General features: G+C 37.0%; 1 protein-coding gene across 1 annotated transcript in view; it reads right to left on the reverse strand.

The window, feature by feature from the left end:
* COL25A1 (collagen type XXV alpha 1 chain) overlaps positions 1-21,466 on the reverse strand; it is a 426,836-nt gene that overhangs the window by 72,523 nt on the left and 332,847 nt on the right. The window contains 2 exon segments of the mRNA XM_057310227.1: positions 13,966-14,010; positions 16,036-16,062. Of these exon segments, the coding sequence (XP_057166210.1) occupies positions 13,966-14,010; positions 16,036-16,062 (72 nt within the window).

Consider the following 21,466-nt stretch of genomic DNA (forward strand, 5'->3'; position numbering starts at 1 on the left):
GCCTGGAGCTGAACAAAGTACACGCTGAGATTCTGAATCAAGGAAGAGAGACGTTGCTGAGGTATCTGGTTAACATCCTCCTTAATATACGAACAACGAGGGACTAACACTTGATCTCATTTTAAGATTTCTAGATACTGTTAAAATCATCTTTTAACATTGTAGGGAACAAAAAATACACTTTCGATTCTATCAGCCTATAATAATTGTTTTCATTTTGTCTTGTTTCCTTCTAGTCTTTTTTATTTATTTATCTTTTATTTATATATTTTCAAGCAATTGTAAGCTTATTACGTAGTTTGAGCTTCTGATTTTTTATTATTTGATGCTATGTATTTGTTTTCACATGGTACTCATGATTGTCTTGTGAATAGTTTATCATCTGTCAAAGGCAAGTGTGATCATAGATTTAAACTGTCCCAAACAGTTGAATACTTGGTTGTTGCCAATCTTTGTTATTAAAGATAAGCTAAAACACCAACCTCTGTAAATATTTCTAAATTGCTTTCCAAAAGGATTCAAGTTTTATCTGCCTCGATAGGCCCTCACTCGGTGTTACTTTTTTACAACTTCATCAGCACTGGATATCATAATTTTAATTATTTGGGGGGCAACTTTAATAAGCACAAATGAGAGTTTACTGTTGGTCAGTTTTACATTTATCACTTATAAGGTTAAATACTTTTTCACGTGTCTATAATTTCAATAGGTATCTCACGAAGTTTTAAAGCTAAAAGTGAATAAAGCTGTTTCCTGAAAGAGCCAGGGGAAGATAGAAAGAAGGAAAAGTGAGAAAGTGACTCATAGTATTTTACCTTTCTAATAAGTTATATCAAGAAGAATAAATTCAAACTCAGATTAGGAGGCTATGGAGCATTCTGCTACTATCCAACCTTAGTTGTGGGAAGGAATTGGGAAAGGTTGTGGGAAACGCATGTTAAGGATGAAGTACTGTATAACTCTGAGCACCAAGTCTGAGCTATGGATTCTGGAGGGCATTAATTCATCCAACTAACATTCCGTGAGACTTTTCTACCTGTTCTACTCTGGGCTGAGTGTTCCATGGGATATAAACATGAAATAGGCATGACAGGCACCTGTGCCGAAAGAGTTGACTTTTGAGCCAGAAAAAAATAATACATACAAAAATAACTTAAGAGGACATCTAATTGAGGTCATAGAACTTTTTTTTTTGAGCAAAGTTTTCTTGCATGTCATGAAATAAGACATAAATCAAAAGGAAGTGTTGAAGAAGAATGAACCATATGTCATGCAGTGTATTAATATTTTCTGGTGTGTGAGGATAGAATTTTATGAGTCCCCTTCAAATAAAATTACAATGATATTACATCACTACATAATGTAGTAAAAATATACATATGCAAAAATGTCAGAAAGGTACAGACAAAAAAATGACAATTAGGTTTCGCGTGTGTAGAGTTAGCCTCCTACTTGTTAGAGAATCTGTCCATTTATTTCTGAATGCATTTCACAAGTACTGAAGGGTATTCCAAAGATAGTAATAATGAAAAACAGCAGCCAACATCTTAACTACAGGTAGATTGATAAGGTTTTCTCTCTTATACTTTAAATTCTAAAGCATTCCCTGTGTTATTACAAATGACGATGTGTGTATTTAAGTTAAAAATAAGTTGGACTGACTTTTAGGAAAGCAAGCTTTCTACTTTCTTTTCTTTCTTCCTTCCTTCCCTCCTCTCACTCTCTTTCTCTCTCTCTCTTTTTCTCTCTCTCCAAACCAATGCTCTTTAATACTCTAGCGTAAGACATCACTCAAGACTTTTACAATTATGTCAGGTACTGCTAATCAGGGGGCAGCTTGAAAGAATACTGAAAGGTAGGAAGGAATGCAGTTGGCTTATGAAATTGAGTCCTAAAGGGAAATAGGTCATTTAGAGGTAATATCACTTGCCTGAGGGCAATTGTTTCTGTTCTGACAATGGGAATTTACAATGAGTTGTAGCTTAAAAGTTTTAGCATCATATAATTTTACATTCACCTGTCAAAACTGATTTTGTTTCTTTTAAGTACTGCATTTTCAAAAAGAACTCATCCAAACAGAAGAGGAAAATAACTACAAGGAACATGGTGGACCAGCAGTGGATGGAAAGAGTGATACTGAGCAGAACATGGCATTGGTCTTTTTTTTCCTGGGATTTTCAACTCTTCCTTAGGTTTATTTATTTTTATTAATTTTTAAATTTTTAATTTGAGTATAATTGACACACAATGTCACATTAGTTTCAGATGGACAGCATAGAGATTCAACTTCTCTATTCATTATACTGTGCTCACCACAAGCGTAGCTACGATCTGTCACCATACAACGTTATTATAACATCACTGACTAGATTCTCTGCACTGTGAACATGGCTTCAGTCTTAAAGTTGTTCTCCTGCCTCTGGAGTTAGGGGTGTTGGTGTGCCCATGCGACTGATATCTACCTGAAACACTGGGTGTGCTTTTCTCCTGACGGTGACCATGCACAGAGGGATCTCAGTAGCTTGAGGGGTGAGCAGGACTGGCTTTTAGTCCCCTCCTGCAGGCAGCCATGGTGGGGAGTGGGTGTCCTTTAATGAGACTTCGGGGCCTCAGTGGCTTTGGCAGCAATTGGGTAAATAACACCTGGTAGAGGAAGATTCTTTGAAAACAGCAAGGCACCCAACAGGGACTTCTAGATACAACTGTTTGGGGAAGAGTCAAGAAAATGGGGTTTCTGCTTTCCATTCCAATTTATTCTCTCTAGTTTACTTTAGTTTTCTACTCTGGTTTCCTAATGGCAAATGAATATGAACACAAAAGGCACAAAATGACTACACATTTTGAAATTTATAGGAATGTAGCATTTTTCAATACAATAAAATAAAATCCTAGCCCCAACCTGTAAGTGTTATTAATGTTTTGGAAAAGTCATTTGTCTTTTTTGCACACCTCTCACGTCCTTCAGCCTTGACTCAAATGTCCTCTTACTACCGGGGTTGCCTGGATACCCCATCACCACTTCCTATGCCCACTATCTTATTTAATTTTCTCTATTGCACTAATTGCCACATAAGGTATACTTTTTTGGTTTCAAATCTGTCCCCCTTACTAGGAATGCCAGATTTGAGAAATAAAAATATAGGACATTTACTGAAATTTTAATTTCAGATAAACAACACAATTTTTAAGTTACATATATCCCAAATATTGAATGAGACACAGTCATATCAGAAATTAGGGTTGTTTATCTAAAATTCAAGTTTAATTGGGCATCCTGTATATTATTTGGTGACCCTATGTCCCACCTCTACCCTCTCACCACACTAGAATATGAACTTTGTCTGTTTTGTTCACTCCTCATTCCACATTGCCTGGAAACTGTACCTTACACATAGTACCCACATGAACATGTAAAGCCCTTACAGACCTGGTGAGAGACAAAGACAGCAATTCTTCTCTTCTGGGAATTTGAAAAACCTATAAGCATGGTGGCAAGAGATGACTCATCTCAGCTACAACATGGCAGCCATTGGTGGGAAAAGAGAAGGGGACTCAGGAAGAAGATGGGAGAGATGTTAACCCAGCTGTGATACCTATAAGTCACATAGGTCAGTGTGAAACATTCAAGCTGAGGAACAGAGGAATAGCTCAGGGTACGTGAAGGGCAGGGTGCACTGCGGGGGGGGGGGGGGTCCCTCGAGGGGTGGGATGCCTTGAATGAGCAGAACTTTCATGGCTTCCGACGGGCTCATGTCCCTGAGCCCCACCAGAACTCCATCAGGGAAGAGTGGCTGACAGCACTGAAGGCTGCCATAGTTGTGCCTGTGGGTACAGAGACTGGGCCCTTCTATGTATTTCCATATATTCTTCCATCTACTCCTTCCTGCACCCCATGTGCCTCGGGGGAAGGGCGAGCTGGAACTGGGGCAGTGCTGGTTATATGAATTATCGTGTCATCTAAAGTTCCCACAAGACCCTTTCAGAGCTTACACGTGCCGTCGTTTACCTCATGACCTCACCCTGACTGACATCTGCTCTTCCCTAAGCAGAAGCACTCACAAAACTGTGAAATATTTTAGTTGAAAGGAACCAAGCCAGTCATTCTTAACAGATGAAGAAACACATTCAGAGAAACTTTTCCAGAGGCAAATACCTGCAAAGTGCAGATGTAAGATCAGAGCCCAAGTCTTCCAATTCCCTATCTTGTGTTCCTTCTATTTCAACAACTTGTGTCTAAAAAAAAAACGCGTTCATTTTTACTATGTTTCTTTTCTGTTTAGTTTGAGCACAAAAGAGGAAAGTGGCTTCAGGAAGCCTCCAGTCTAATCTCAGGTTTTCCACCTCTGGTCTTGTGACATAGAGCAAATTGCTTAAGCTTCTGTGGAGCTCAGCTTTTCTTCTCGGAAGTGTATGGGAGTAGATTAAATGCTTGCTTTCTCTTCGCTTTAAAGGACTAAGACCTGGTTTTATTATTGCTTTAAATAGGAATTTAGAAAATTTTATTGAACTCATGATACCTACATAATATTAATATTATTACTATTTGTTGGACTCAAGATGTCACCTGGTGATGCCTTATTCCTCAGACTCCTGATTAAACTCGGCTCAAGACCCTATTTCACAGGTGAAGGAAGTCAAGACCTGCTTCCCTGGACCCTTCTGCTGGGGTTCAGTCAATTAGTTAGACAGGTCAGTCAATTCTCTCCACCAGTTACCTCCAGAACCTCATTCTCCCAGGCCTTTTGTGAGTTCAGGATTGAATATTTGGTGTTCCTGGGAAGGTGTCACATCCCAGAGCAGGCAGCTTTCCTCATCTTGCTACCTTCCATCTCGCCTTTCTCCCTCCCCGCTCCCTCCTAGACCACCCTGGGCATTCAGCTTCACTCTTTCTTACCTAAAGCGATTTAGTAGATTCTAAAAGGCTTCTGCTTCCAAGCCCAGTCTCCAATTCTTTTCCTCCTTCTTGCCTACAGGCAGAGTAGCCTTTGTAACTTGGCGAAAGAAAAACCAGAAACCTGGGCGGTTGAATTGGTTATACGTCAGAGAATCCGGTGTCCTGTAGAGGGCTCTGTCTTACTTATCTAATAAAATCCCTCCCTAAAATTAGAATCTCTAGTACACATTGGTAATACAAATACTAATGAGTAGAAAGTTGACAGGTCTATTAGCCAGGAGTCTAATAAAAACATTCTATTTCAGATAATTTACTGAAATGGGTCTTAAACTGATTAAAGCAATAACTAAACTGAACCTAGTAATCAAACCTTCATTATGCCTTTTTAAAAAAGTACAAACGTCTAAAAATGTGAAATAAGTAAACACAGCAGTTGTATCAATCATATTATGGCATGGACTATTTCAGAAATAAGTCTTCTAGTTATGACTATTTCAGTTTTTGTTCTGCTAAGACGTATAGCAGAAATGTACAAAATATAATTTGAACACAGAAATTCGAATGTGAAGAGATAGCTAAGAATTTAGTGGTCTCAGAAAATAGCTAAGTTGCATTAATTTGGGTGAAAGTTACATTAATGAAAATTATGTGCCTTGAGCATACCCCTGAGCTTTGACGGTCTGGGTAGAAGTACACATGGATGACCCCACTTTGCACCCCACAGTGCTAATATCCTCCCTTCTCTTCCCAACCCCAGTCCTACACTTCACCAAGAAGGGCCTTGGGAGCTGTGTGTGAACATCACAGCCTGCAAGCTTTGGCCACAGCTCCCCACCCATAGCGGCTCTAAAGCCACCCACAGGCTTAGGGGTGCACACATCAGCTGTGTGGTCGCTCATTGGACTATGGACCTGCAGAAGAGGCCAATACAAGCACTAGAAGCAGAATCAGGACAGTTGAGGCAGGAATTCTTGGGTGGTGGGTACCTGGGATGTGATCAAGAAGTGGGGAAAATGGGCTTTGAGTAGGCATGCCTCCTTGGCTCTGTGGACTCCTCAGTCTGTGGGGAGGGTCACACCACAGGAGGAACAGAGGAGGCATGACGAGAAGCACTGCTTGCCTGGGTCTAAGGGAAACACCATCCAGTATTTCCTTTGTAAATAACTTCTGAAAGGTACCCAAATGAGCAAAAACCAACCAGAGAGCATGATGTCACAGAGGATTGACTTTTCTGTATATATATAAAAAACTGTTCACCATGTATATGCTTATAGGGGAAAAAGATTAAGAACAAAGACTTATGTTTTAGGAAGAAATAATTAAAATGAATAAAGTGGTTTATGTGAAGTGGAAGAGTTTCTTAGGACCAGGATGAGTCAGATATAACACAGTTGTTCCGTTCCCTCGTGTTACATGAATCTCTTCTTAATTAGACAATTAGTGATTCTTGCAACTTTCCATGTGACTGCGGCTTCTAGAAAAGAAACTGCAGTGGCGGTAGCTAACAGCACCTGACGTTTTCCAAGCCAGGGGAAGAAGGGGAGGCCAAGACCTCTGCGTCCCCATTGACAAAGGAACTCCAACGTTCTGTGGGATGTTTGGGGGAAAAGTCGTTCAGTCTCTGCATGTTGATACGAAAGAAGGAAGCCCCAGGCGTGACCGGCAGCCACCTAACAACCAAGGGGAGAGCAGGAACTAGGATGAAGGCAGCAAGGAGGGAGGCAGGGTGACGAGATGAAAGAACCTGGATTCCTAGTGTTGAGGTTTAGTTGCCAGAGAAGAGCAAAGCTGAAGCCTGCATTAGCTTTCAAGTTCCATGACCAATAAATACCTTTATTCTAAAAACTGGATCTGCTAAGTATTCTAGGACTTCCAACATAATGTGCCCTTGATATTATATTGATTTTTTTAAGTTTTAAAACCCAGCTAATTTCCTCTTTCTTAAAGCATGTCCTTAATGGTAAATCTATGTATAGTTTGAATGATAAATTATTTTTTTCTCTTGGGAAGAGAATGTGCCTAGTTATTAATAGAAACGTTAAGTGGTTATGTCCAGCTGGAAAAATTCTAAAGATCAGTGAAGAGTAGTAGAAAGAAATAATAGTTCTTCCTAACATTTACTTATACACCTAGGAGGCTTCTGAGTCATGGAGTTACTAATGCCCCTAGTACAGAGAGGAACATAGTCCATTCTTAAACTTAATATTTTAAGAATATTTTAATAAAGTGACATTTATTACTTTATTTTTTCTGATTCAACTTTGAGGTAAATATTTGAATCTTCATTTGATGAACGAAGACACTAAGGCTCAGAGAAGGTGAGTAACTTGCCCAAGGTCATACAAATACTGGAAAGCAAAGCTGGGATATTCTGAATTTAAGATCCTATTCTTAATGGTGGAAGTGGAGTTGTGTGCAGTGAGAACAGACTGCCTGGCTTTGAGGCTGAACTCCACCACAGACACCTCGGTAACTCTGGGCAAAATGTTTATCCTTTCTGTACTCCCGTTTGCTCATTAATAGTGTGGCGATGCTAGTTCCTACTTTATAGGATTGCTGTGAGGGCTAAGTGAGCTACACAGCACTAAGGGTAGAAGCTGCCGGTGAATGCCGAATACATGTAAGGAATTATTACACACTGCGCTCTTCTGGTCTCTGCATTGGGCAGAGAGGACAGAGAAGAGAATCCTGAAAGAAATTCAACTTCTCATAAATTAACCCCACTGATGCTGTTTCGCAGTTGGAAAATGGTTACTATCTGCTTGGCAATGTAGCCTCACACCAAATGGATGGAATTGGGTAGATGCTAACCTGTTAGGATTGTCGCAGTAAGTTATTTCATCGCAGCCCTTTATTTATGTATTTGTTTATGTATTTATGTATTTATTTGAGAGAGAGAGACAGCATGAGTGGGAGGGGGAGCGAGAGAGGGTCATAAGCTTGGAGAAAAGGTAGACCGTGATGAATACAACAGCCCCATCGTGACTGATAATATGGTGTTTTAGAAACCAAATTCTAAGACCAATGTTGTCTTTAATTTAATTTGTAAGTACTGCACCATTGGGGTATTTTCTCTTCCCTTGCCAAATCCTGCCCGCCTGTTAGGTTTCCCCTAAAGTCACCTATCCTTTCAGAAAAGCATTGCTTGGCATTACTTGGCTCTGAGCACTAGGCCAGGCTGCCCTGGGCTTCTCTGCCCCAGTCCTTAACAGAGCTGTAATGTAGCAGGCTTTCAGTATAACTGTTCATGTAATGTCCCCATCCCCAATTAGGCTGGAAATTCCATGAAGACTGACAGAGATGGTGCCTGGTGCTTAGTAGTAAGGGCTGTATGGATGACTGAAAAAATCAACAAGTGGGTCAGTGGACACATTTATGGGAAGTTTTTTTCAAAAAGCTTTCCCAGATTACGTATACAATGGAATCAGATGTAGTAAATCTGTAATTTTGTGATCACTTCTATAAAATACAGTGTCTTTTCAATTAAAATGGAAAATAAGTGGACTCGATGATATCATAATTCAAACACATTTGCTGTGTTGTTTGTTTTGGGACAGCCTGTGAGCAGCTTGCCTTCTCTCCCATCCCTTTCCCCAGGAATCCCTTTCCCTCAACATTTTATTCTTCCTTCTCCCAATATTTTAGTAGAATGATAGAATTTGGTAGAATGATAACTATTAGCAAATTCTATAGTAACGTGCCTAAATAAAGTCAGGGGTAAAGTGGTTTAAAAAAATCATTACCGTACTTGACTTCTTTCAAGCCAACACTAAAATACCTCTTGAAACTAACTTTTCATTCTTCTCTAAAGGAATTTAAAATTAATTACATAAAGAATGGAAATATCGTTTGTCCCACTTAACAAGTAAAATTGAGTGAAAAGTCTCTTTAAGAGCAAGCATGTATATAAAAATGCCTGAGAACGTATGAATCACACTTAGGGATAAAGTGATTTGACTACATGAAATGTTCGGTAATAGGAAAATGATGATTTTTTTTTTAGAAGAAACAACACATCCTGTTATTATAGTTACTAGAGAAAAAAAGTCATGTATTCTGAGATTTCTAATGTACATAATCGTTAACTTTAGAAGACAGGGAAATTAATAAAAAATAATTTGTCTCAATTTTAACTTGCAAAATGATTGAATTGATGTAAGATACTTTCCCTGAACTATTAATTAATCTGGAATCAGAAATCAATCTCTTCATTTAGTCTAAGTAACTTTTCTTAAGGTCTAAATTGGAAAGTCACAACTATATTGGGTAATGGGACCACTGAATAAATTCTGCTACAGGAAATATTTTAAGCTAACCAACCAGAAAACAAACAGAACTATACCATATTCACATCCTTCAGGAACTTAATTCAGACTCCTTAGTGATAGAGCCAAGAAGCCAAAGAAGAGAGTGTATTTATTGTTACCGTAAGTGAATCAAGAATAAAAAATATTGAGTTCAATGAACAGTCCACTGAATAGACTTAAATAAACAGCTTGACCTTTGGAAGTCTGAGAGCTTCAATTTATCTGCTCTCTAAATACACTTACAATAAAAATGCCATTAGAAGTATGCTGTGAGGATTAATGTCAGTGAAGAACCGTGAGATCCATGGATAAGAGATGAAAAGGAACTCTAAATACCATAACTATAAATTAATTAAAATTTAATGTTCCTTAAAAATCACATAGCTATCTGGGATAGATTCATAGATGATATGCTAACATCATTTTTTCCTTATATTTTGAAGTTTTAAAAATAATAAATTCTAAAAAATACTTGAAAAATCCATGAATAAGATCTTCTGATATTTGTCTTTTCCTTTGAAAACAATCCCTATGACTCTGGGGCCTCAGAAATATTCTAGCTTGCTTAGACAAAATAATTGGTTTTTAATCCTGAAAATCTTTATTGTTATTTTCACAGTAACAAACAGACAAGGGTGTTAACTGCACCAATTAGATTTTTAATGTACCCTATTTCTGTCCTCAGATCTCCTCTTCACTGGTATTTGCACAATGCTGGGCATTGATTGTTATTCAAGTAAAGGATGATTTGTTTTTATGGGTGGTGATTAATGTGAAAATGTGGAAAGAGTAGAAAAATATAGGGTTCTAATACCACCTAATAAAAGTTGAGATTTTAAAAGTCCTAATATATACATATATACAAAAATTATTTTTTTATTATGTTCAGTTAGTCAGCATATAGTACATCATTAGTTTTTGATGTAGTGTTTAACAATCCATTAGTTGTGTACAACACCCAGTGCTCATCACATCACGTGCCATCCTTAATACCCATCACCCAGTTACCAAAAATTATAGACAGCAGTTAATTTTGTCAAAGGGACAAAAGTTTAAAAGATAGTTTAAAAGATGTTTCAAAAGATAGTTCTACCACAAAATTATTTTAAAATATGTATCAGATATACATCTCTTCATGTATGCATGTGGGTGTGTGTCAGACACAGAGAGACAGAGAGAGCGGGATAATGAATAATGGAGCACAAATAGTATGTTAATTATAACTTTAAACTAGCAAGATCTATTCTTGAGAATTACACAATTTTTGTGTTCAATACAACTAGCTAAGGAAGAAGAGGACAACATTTATATTTTTGGGAAAGACTTAGCATTAAATCCACCCTAACTGCTTTGGCTGCTGGCAACAAATCTAAATTATGGAAACAACAGCTTTCAGAATTGGGAACAGCGAATGTTAGAAGCAGGTTGAATCGAAAATGAGACAAGAGTGACTTTATCTCTTAGAGACTTAGAAATAAATTAGTACAGCCCACAGTCTCATTGCACCAAAAAAAAAAAAAAAAAAAAAAAAAAAAAAAAAAAAAAAAAAAAAAAAAAAAAAAACCAAACCAAACCAAACAACTGCCTTGAGCCCAGACAGGAAAAGGGTTTTTCAAAGGCTGCACATCAGGTGGAAGAAAACAGAGCATCCGACTCCAGTACAGCACTCTTGGGCGGGTGAGTGGGGAAAGAACTGAGGGACAGAGAAACATTTTACCTTCCTGTGTAATTCTGCATATTCATATCCTTCCTATCATGATTCAGCTGGCTTCTCCTCCCTGCTTGAGGGTAAACTTAGGGCTCATTTGCTGAAACTCCTAAGTGCGATACTATTCCTACGGATACTTGATAACATGTATCGAGCATCTGTAACATTACCTTCACTTTAGAGACATTATCTAGTTAATACTGCAAGGTTTGTATTTATATTTTACACCTGAGCCTTAGAAACATTACATAACTTGGCCAAATGAGAACTAGGATCTGACCCACTCATTCTCTCTCTGACTACAGAGTCCACACTTTTTCTTCCATCCCGCACTGCCTTCCACATTTTACAGAAGATGCTCAGGAGCCCTTTGTAGATTGTGATGCCAAAAGAGCTAGATCGGGGTTTAATGCCATGTACTGCTTATGTAAGTCCTTTCTCCTAGTACAATCTGAATAACTGGAAGACCATTACAAAATAAGAAATACTCAGATTAGCACTCAAGGTGATCCATGTTTGAAGGAAAATAGTGTAAAAAAATAATGTCACCACCAAGTTTGTTGGCCAAAGCCAATCACCAATTTTGTCAATCTGAATGGATGGAAAACAAATAAAATACTTAAAAAAATATTTTTCTTTCTTTTTTGTAAGAGAAAAACCTATTTTCTAGTTGTTATTTGGTGTATTTCTGATGGCTTAGAAATCATATTCTTCTTTAACCATTATCTGAAAAATATTTTCTAAGCCGCAAAAGTACTTCTTTGGAAAAGTGAAATTGTAATGTAGAAAAAATGTCTTCTTACGACAGTTTTGAGGACATTAAGGTGCTTTAAAAAATTATGTCATTGTAAGCTCTTTTCTTAGAAAGACAAATTGTAGAGATCCAAAACACATTTCATATGCTTAAGTACAGAATTATTACTCTATTTCCAGCTTTGTTTTTACTGCCTAAATGACCTGCTGTTTCAGTGAAGGACTCATGGTTTTTGCACTTTATTTTCCTAAAGAAGATAAAGCAAATATTACAAATGTTAGATAATGACTAGTGTTAACAGAAATTTCATCCACAAAGTTTTAGGTTAAATTCTATGGAGTAGGAAAAACAATCTTAAACTATATTTTGTTAATGCCTTCATAAAAGTGTGAAATTATTTAGCTTCCCTAGGTCTTACAGAAAACACTTTAAAATGCCACAAAGATGTATAACAAGACATAAAACTGCAAATATTAACTGTCTATTTCCTTGAAATATAATTTAAACTTGGTGACTAGGACAAGAAAATGTCACATTCCTTTCTCTTGCTAAGGAAATTGCATATTTCCTTTGCAAAAATAAAGAATATGCAGTCTTCATAAACATGTATGTGACAGTTTTAAAGTTGTTTTGTTTCAGGTTAAAGGTTTCCATAAATTTTCATGATTGTCCCAAAGTTGAAAAAAGAAAAGAAGCAAAGAAGAAAGAGCAAAACATTAACCTTACGGGTATAAGCTTTGTTCTTCACCGATGTTAAAAACATTTCTCTTATATCCATAGTGTCCTTTCCAAATATTATCTTGACTTATATAACTTTAAAATCCATCTTAGAGTGAATATACTTCCAAATTTTTATGTATCCCTCCATGATCTGCAATGTTCTATATAGAAAGTTAATCTTCGCTCTTTACCAGGATTTGCGAAGCAAACAGATATCTATTTTATTAAGTGGCAAAAAGGGCAGTGAGCTGGGCAGTTCACTCCTGAGGAGTGTGCCACATTTGGTTTGTGGACTAAAGGATGCCAGAAGCCTTGGCTGAGGACATCAATTTCCCTGGGAATTGAGTAATTGTGGAAGCAGAGAGCCTTGTCCAAGATACAGATCACATTTCCAGAATTTCACCAAAATGAAATGAAGGAAAAGTTTTATTGTAAGATCACCACTGTCATAGGGCTTTATGTCCACTTACCGTTTAACCTTCACATTGACCCTAGTAGGTACAAACTGTTATTGTCTTCCTTTTACATATGAAGAGACCGAGGCCAGAGAATTCAAGGACTTTGCCAAAATTCATGTGGCCTGTAAGTGGCAGACTCATGCTTTTTGCTAGCCACTGTAGGTTTTAAATAGTAATCATTAATATCTTATTGGTGAAGAAAAGATGGACAAGATGAGAAAAGGTCACTAGGAGGTCTATTCTCTCTGTAAATATTGGGCTCCTTATGATTTCAGAATTTAATCCAGAGTGCATGGATTTAAAAATTTTCCGTTGAACACAAGCTGTTGGATCACAGGATTTTATAGGGCTAGTCCAAAAACTCTGAGGGAGACAAGAGAGTCCCTAGCTCACCTTCCTGGCTCCTGGTAGACTGACTTTGTTAGCTGCCCCTATGGCTTTCCTGGTCTCTGTAGAGGTTTCAGATTGAAAAGCGAGTCAGCACTTTTCGGAGCACAGAAGAGCATACCCACATGCGGGATGATACTAGATGCTTTGTCCGACCAGTAATTGGTTGCAGAAATAGATGTAACCACACACAAAGATATGCCTATGTAGAGTTGTGGGGTTTTCTTATTTTATTTTCCCCCTCATTATTAACAGTACAATAAAAGTGTAGTACCAGAGCTTGGCAAGTCTATTTTAATTCTTCCTAACAGTAAAAAGAGCTTGCTCCTAAGTTCAGAATATTCCAATAGGTTCCCTCTGTAAGAATAACTTTTGTTAATGAAAGAAATAATACATGTTACTTTTGCCATGACAAGAATAAACTGGAGTGTATTTTGTTTATCACAATTAATATTAAACACAAAATTTTTCTTATTCTATGTATATTTATAAGAAAGATATAGGTGTATCTCCTACAAAATTTATCAAAATAAAATGGAAAATTTTCTAAGAGTTTCTGACTATTTAATGCATCATTAAAAATTAAATGTTTGATCTGTTGCACCATAATTTCCTTGCATTTCAAAAGTATATGTAGTGTTTTTATAAGTCTGTAAACTTTTTACTAACATTACTGACTAGAATAATTCTGTGATTTTAATCCTTTTAAATTATCAACAATATTCTATAGAACTTACCTTTGGACCATTCACCCCTGGAATTCCAGGTACTCCAACAGAACCCTAGGAAGACACATGATTAAATTAAGCAGATAGAATCACAAAACATTTCAATTCTAAATTTGTATTGTATTAATTATGTCAGCCTTAACTTTACCTTGCTAAAACCTGTGTGAAAGGCTAAGTTTCTCAGATCTTATCCATGGTATTCAGATATAAAATAATGTAAGCAGATTTGTCAAGCATTCCCAGAAACTACAGAGTTAAATTTAACCATGTTTCTAAATATCCACTTAACCCTAATATGATTTTAAAGAAATTCACATCATAAATTGGGATCCACAGCTATCAGAAGGCCACATGGCTCTAAATTTTGGTGCTTTTGAGAAATAGACTTAGTTCCATCTGGAAAAGCCCAGCAGTAGCAGTAACTCTTGCATTTCATGAGTTTAAATACCATAAAACAAAAGGCAATTAAAATAACAACCATTTGTTCCACAATTAGTCAAACAAGGCACCCACACTGTAAACTCAAATGTGTTGTATTTGAAGCATTTTCCCCTGGACTTTCAGGGAGTACATTTAAGCCAGGTGAGTGTGAGTATGTCTTCCCAAGACTAGAAAAGGTGTTACAAATGTTAAACTCTGACTAGGAATAATACAACAGCACATCAAATGTTAAATTAAGTGTGTGTGTGTGTGTGTGTGTGTGTGTGTGTAGACATGTGTGCACATGAGCACTGGGGTGGTTATGAATGGGGGGGGGTGAACTGAGAGTAAGAAAGCTAATTATCACCTGCAAAAATCTATGACATTTACCTGGATATAGAAACATTAACAAATGTTTTCAAATAGTGATGTCATTTCCCCTTTCAGGCTCTGGAGAAACCATTTTTAAATAAAACGTGTTTATTCTTTGTCTAGCCCTAGAAAACAGATTGTTCTAAGTTGATGTATGATATTTAAGTTCTTTAATAAAAATGGGAAAAAGTCTTTTTAAAGAGTAAATATAAACCTAAAACTTCTCTAAAAAATAAACATTGTTAAAAATATAGTCATTAAAAATATATAGTCATTATATGCAAAATAAATTGAGATGGCAAGTTCCTTAGTGCTTTTGGTAATTATATTGAGTGGGTCATTAAAAGACTTCCTGAAGCCTCAGGCAGTAATTTTACCCTGGTCGCATGTGGATTAGGGTAGCTTTACAATTTCACACCATGCTTAATAGAGACATTATTGCGAAGGACAAAGTGTTCTTATACCCAAGTTGTCTCACAACTCATTGGCTTTGGACTTGGTTTGCAGGATTATGTTTCAACAGATGCCACATGCCCAGCGCTTGGGGGATAAAAAGTCTCTATCTTTGATGGATTCCAAAGATAAAGAATAATCACTTTTCCACCTGTTGTAATACAATTGTTTTCTCCAGTTTTCTGCAGGTTAAATATCCCTTTTCCCCATTGTGAGGTGGGAGTTGTAACAGGGAATGGGGACTTTGCAATATTTTGTTGGCAAAGGGCCATCTACCTACTATTGATATATTTACTACTGTAGTATTGATGTAATTTTAGAAGTGCTAGACCCTCTCCATCAGAATGTAATGGTGAATTCTGATGACTGGGAAATGACAATCAGGAAGTCACTTTTCAGATTACCTCACCACAGAAAAACACTAGGGGACCAATGGAATACAGTCATTAAACAACAAGTACATCTTTTGTTCTGGTCCGTTCTACGATCATTTGGTCATAATACTTGAGCAGGACCATGCACTCAATCTGCAATGTCATATGACCTTTCAAATTCTAAGTTTTGCCACAATGTTTTACCAGTATTTTAATTAAAAATTCAATAACCTAGTTCAGCAGACAGCTTAAAAAGAGTTTACTCTGGGTTTATTGGATTTTCTATAATGGAGTTGATTAGAAATCTAATGGCTCACATTATAGGACTGTATTTTTAGAAAGGAGAATGCACAATCCAGATGCTTCAGCATGGCTTACGGTAGCTAATTCTGTTCACCTCTCAGGCTAGCCATTAGGCAATGCAAGTATAATTACTTTCCCAGTACTGTTTATACTCTACCTTTTGTCCTGGAGGCCCCACAGGACCCTAAAAAAGGAAAAATTATTCAATTAACATAATAATGTAACCATTTAAACTTAAACGACCAATTAAAACTGTCCTAGTCTGCAAGGTTCTCTATGCTGTACAGAAATATGCTGATGTTTTGTACGACAAGGAAAATGGAAATTATTGGTTGGAAGTACACAATAGGTCTTTTCTTCTCTCTTGTTTTCTTTTGAAGAACATTAAGCATATGCAGTAAGATTCTGATTTTTCCTTTAAAAAAAGAATCTTTGCTGTTCCTGTGCATCTGTCTCTTCGAATACCTGCGGATCTATCACCTCAATCGCATTTAGAAGGCTGGAGAGGTTATGCTGCTAGAAGCAGTGAAAATGCAGTGCAGTTCCCCAGCAAGCTGCACGTCATGTGACTTCTGCATCTGCAAAACTTCAGTAAGCAGATTTGCAAAGAGAATCATTGAATAGCATTACAAAGAAACATGTTTTGTTCTATTTTTCCGCTTATGAAATGTGGCCAATTGATTGGCACAAAAACTTGTTTATAAACTAGGGGATGCCAAGGTCAACTGTGACACCTAGGGTGGACCAGAAAAGGAAACAAAAGATGCTGTCAGCTGCCGATAACCCAGGACACTGGGCGCATGGGGGGAATAGAGTATTTTGGAAGAGGGATGGGAGCATTTACATATAAAATGGAAATACGGCAGTTCTGAGATTTATCTGTTTTTCAGCCACAAAGTCAGCATTGGGATTCTGTTAGCTTTATGTAGAATTAGGCACAGTTTTGGGATGGTGGAAGAGAGCACAAAGACATCCAGCTATAATTCTGAGTGTTTATGTCTATTTTTACATAAAATATTGAACATTTCTCTTCTAATTCTTTCAAAAATACTTCTAATTTTAGTATATTTTAACAAAGTTATATTTTATAGATGATACTAAATGAAAGTTGATCACTTCATGTTAACTATCTCTGTACTCCATTACACCTAATGAACGGCTAGCCTATTTTCAATGTGTGACATTTCAGTTAATCAGCATCTTAATTCACATTTTGCAACATTAAAGAGAGCACTAGAGTGCACATTAGAGGGAGAATTAGTCATGCATCATTTTTTATTAAAAATACACTACGTTTAGGAACATTCAGAGAATCTGTTCCTCACAAATTATTTTGTAATCCTCATAGGAAGACTAAGAATTTCCTCATAAAATCAGCTTTAGGTCATTGAAAGTGCACTGTGCAACATCACCTGTTTATGTTCCTTTTCAATTTACTGAACCAACTAACTTCTTAATGAGCTGGTTATTTGACATATCTGTGCAGTCAGAGAGCCTCCCTCCCCATTTCACCCCTCCTATTTAAATTTCTCCCTGTTTTAGATTTTGCAGAGAAAATAGAGGCTATCAGGTGTAAATTCCCTCACCATCATGTCTCTCATCAATCCAAACCCACGTGGACCTCCTTCCTATGTCAGAGGGAGAAGAGGCACCCCTCCTCTGCAGGCAGATGCATCCAGTAGACTCTGGAATCCATCCTTGCCTCTGTCCTCAGGGATCTTTCTCCATCAATTATCCCTGCATCTGTATCAGAGCCTCCTGCTTTCCACTAGTTCCTTCCCCTTAGCACATAAACAGGTTTAATCAGTTCTCACTTGTGTAAATTGTTTGGGAAGTGAATGCTAATGCTAAGTAAAGGCAGAATTTGGAAGTTACAGCGATGGGAGAGCTGAAAGTCAAAGAAGACGTGGGTTTTATCACGGTCTCTGATTCCATTTGCCCCAGCGTCTCCAGGGCATTTCACTTCTTAAAATGTTGATGTTAGAAAGGAAATCATATAACACAAAGTACATTAATTCAATGTTTAGACTGAGAATGGATATGTTCAATTCAGAAAGGTTTGTTTCCATTTAAACTTAAGTTTACCACTTGAAAAAAGATTGTACAGTACAATTGAGTTTCTCACTACATTGATGGATAACCCAGCAAGGGCATATTTCATAGAAAAATCAGAGCAAATTTGAAATCAAGTGCTTTAACTAGAGACTAACATTTCTGTATTTTCTAATTTGGTCTCTGCTGCATGACCATATTAAAGATTTAGAAAGACTACCCATAACTGTGAAATCTACAAAATTATTGTCTATTTTAACACAGTATTTCATGAAAATCAAAAGATAGCTATAGAGAAAATAAATACAAAAATTTTCTTGACAGTTAGGAAACTACTTCTCTATTTTTGCTAAACTCTAAAAATAAAAGCAGTTTTAAAGCTGTAACATTAACTTTGAATTGTGAATACATTGTGGATTATTCATAACTATGTTGCCAAGGATATATTCTCAGCTACCAAAAATGTGCATAAAGTCCTTTGATCTCACTGGCAGGAAAAATGGTAGCAAGCCAAGGATAGTGTCGTCTGTTACTAGCAGGGGAGTGGGAATAGACTGGAGTCAGATATAAGGCACAGACATACATTCGAGTAAGTATAGACACACACACACACACCCCCCAAATAGTTATTTTGCTGACCAAGACTTTGCTTATATGTGTGTTTTGAGTGTCCTTAGATTAATAAATCCATTATATATCTGTGACATTGTAGTCATTAAATTTAAGTGTATAAATGAAAACTTTACTGCTCAAAAACTGATTTTGACATTAGATTATGTTGCTACCAGTTATTAAGACGTTTACATTTGACTGGTTTTGTGGCTTCTAGAACAAATATAAATGAATAAAGTAATGGGCAAATGCCATACGATCATCCACTAACTTATCTAATCCTCTTAAATTTACTTATATTTTCAGCCTCCTCAAAAGTCATTATGAATAATGACTCAGATGGACAATGTCATGAGTTCATTACTCACTAGTCAAATTGGTGCTTTTATTATTCCTAAAATTAAAGCCAATCGTTCTAGTCTTTTAAGATTTCTAAAATAACTCCATTATTATTGTCTTCATGACTTAAGTTTGGATCAAATATTTTTCCAAACTAAAGAGTCAATTTTTCATTCCATTTTTATTGATCAAAAAATTGTTCTTTTTTAGGTATTTTCTTGGTGGGCACCTTTATGTTTGCATATACTTTGTAAAGACTCAGTTTAAATGGGAATGATCTGGTCTCTTCATTTTTCAAAATAACTTCCGTTTATATGTCTCAAGATGAAAAACTGGGCACCATAAAGAAAGTCAACATAGCAAACTGTATATCTTTAACTCCTGAAGTGTTAAACTATAATTTAAACTAAAATACACTTACTTCAGTACAGGTTCTAGGTGACATATTCAAAAGATAAAAACCAAATGAGCCACTGAAAAATTCCACGTGCAGAGTAGTAAAACCACTCATCTGCAGACAACTTTTTAAACCAAAGTTTTCATGATCTTTTGGAAGAGGCCATGAAGAGCTCTGCAATGTTGTTAGAACTTACAAACAAGAAAGAAATTACACAGCGCCCTTGATTTTCTTTCCTGTTTACCTTCACCCCTGCTAGATTCCATTTTTAAATATTGTAAAATATGTGGACTATGGTGAGCAAGTAGTCTGAGAAATATGATTGTCCTTTTTGGTGATTGCCTTCACCAAAAAGTGTGTGACTCATGGCCTGGGAGTGATCCTTTACTCCCCCTGCTCCAAGTCTATCAGATAATTACTCAAGAATCTCTCCAGCCTGCCCTCTTTATCACCTGCATCACTATGCCCTTGTTCAAACCCTCTTCTCCCAGCTAGCTGATGGGCGTCCACTTGAGGGCCACTCTGTCTTTAATATCCTTCCACCTCTCTGCACAGTGCTGCCTGAATGAGCTTTCTAGAAGGCTAACGCGTTCATACCTTTCTTCTACTAAAAAAAATCCTTCAATGGCTTTCCATAGCTTTTGAGAAAAGTTGGAGCTTTTGTAATCGTGGTCGTTCACCACACGAGCCATGCTTTCTTGTCTCTTGCACTGCTATACCTCTGGCTGTCTGTTCCTGCAACTTCTCTTTGGTTCCCCTCTCCTCTACCCACTCCATCATTTAGAGCTCAGTGCCCCCACCTGTGGGACTGGTCCCCTTCTTTTGCTCTTTAAAGCACCCCTACGATAGCACTTCCTTAATAAAGTTTACCAACAGTATTGTAATTGTCTGGTTACTTGTTTCTTCAGACTAAATGTCTTTTGTCATGCACAGTAGCTGACATATGGTAATTGTTCAGTGACTCCTTTTCCATGCATTCATTAAGTCATGCACTTAATAGTTTTCTAGTACCCATTGAGTGTCAGGCAATGTTCTTGGTGCTGAGGAAACAGCAGTGAACAAAATAAGCACAAATGCATGCCCTCCTAGACCTCATATTCTAATGAATGGAGAAAGACAGTAAACAAATAAATGAGTAAATACAAAGTGTGTCAGGTGCTAAGTGCTAAAGCAAACGGGAATAAGGATTGGGAGAAGTAGATGCAGTAGTATTTTAAAGTGGGGCTGGTGGGAAGGTCAGTGAAGTCCTAAGTGATAAAGTGACTCTTAGACAGTGCTCTGAAAGAGGTCAGGCAGAGGCATGTGCATAAAAGGGAGAAGAATATTCCAGGCAAGGGAACTGCAAGTATAAAGGCCAAGAGGTGGGCATATAGTAAGTGTGTCTGAAGAACACCAAAGAGGCTATAGTTAGGTGGTTGAAGGTGGGGATATGGACAGGGAAGGGAGACTGTTTTGTATGGACTTACAGATTTTTGTAAGCACAATAGTGTTTACTTTGAGGATAATAAAAATTATAGGAATAAATAAACACATATAAATCAAGTTTTTCTTGTACCGTAGACAACGGTGTCTCAAGATGGGAATGAGATTTTTCACCCTTGCATTTACCCAAGTCATTCCAACACTACTGGAATATTCTAATAGGCTCTAGATTACCTGTAAGTACAAAAATGAGAGGAGGAATTCAGTTCATGCCTTCTATATTAAAACAGCCAGCAAAAATCATCTTAGTTACATAGTCTCATTAATATGGAAAGTGTTGTGGATGTGGACGTAGGTCCAAGGTCTCTAATGCTCTTCAGAAAGCCATTATGTAAACTGTGGCTAGAATTATCAACCCAAATTAATCTTCAAAGACACAGTTAAGAAATGGATGTTTCTATAACCATTATGCATTGGCTGCACTTTCCAGTTTGTAAAAATTTTTTAAAAGCATTTTTTAATTAAAAAAAGTCTTTTTTAATTAAAAAAAGCCTGATAGATCATGGAGTGGAAATGGAATGGAAAAGAATTAATGAATTCTTCTGACACCACCAATGTTAGTCCAAATTTGATTGAGGTATTAATTACTTAAACAGGATGCAGAGCTTCTAAATGATGTGCTTTAGGTTGCCTCTTGGGAGGTGTTTTAAGGCAAGTTCTGGTTGCCTGCTATTAGGAAATGATGTTCTGTGTGAGCAGGGGGCGG

The sequence above is a fragment of the Ursus arctos genome, unplaced genomic scaffold (genome assembly GCF_023065955.2).
Source record: "Ursus arctos isolate Adak ecotype North America unplaced genomic scaffold, UrsArc2.0 scaffold_11, whole genome shotgun sequence".
Classification (NCBI taxonomy): Eukaryota; Metazoa; Chordata; class Mammalia; order Carnivora; family Ursidae; genus Ursus; species Ursus arctos.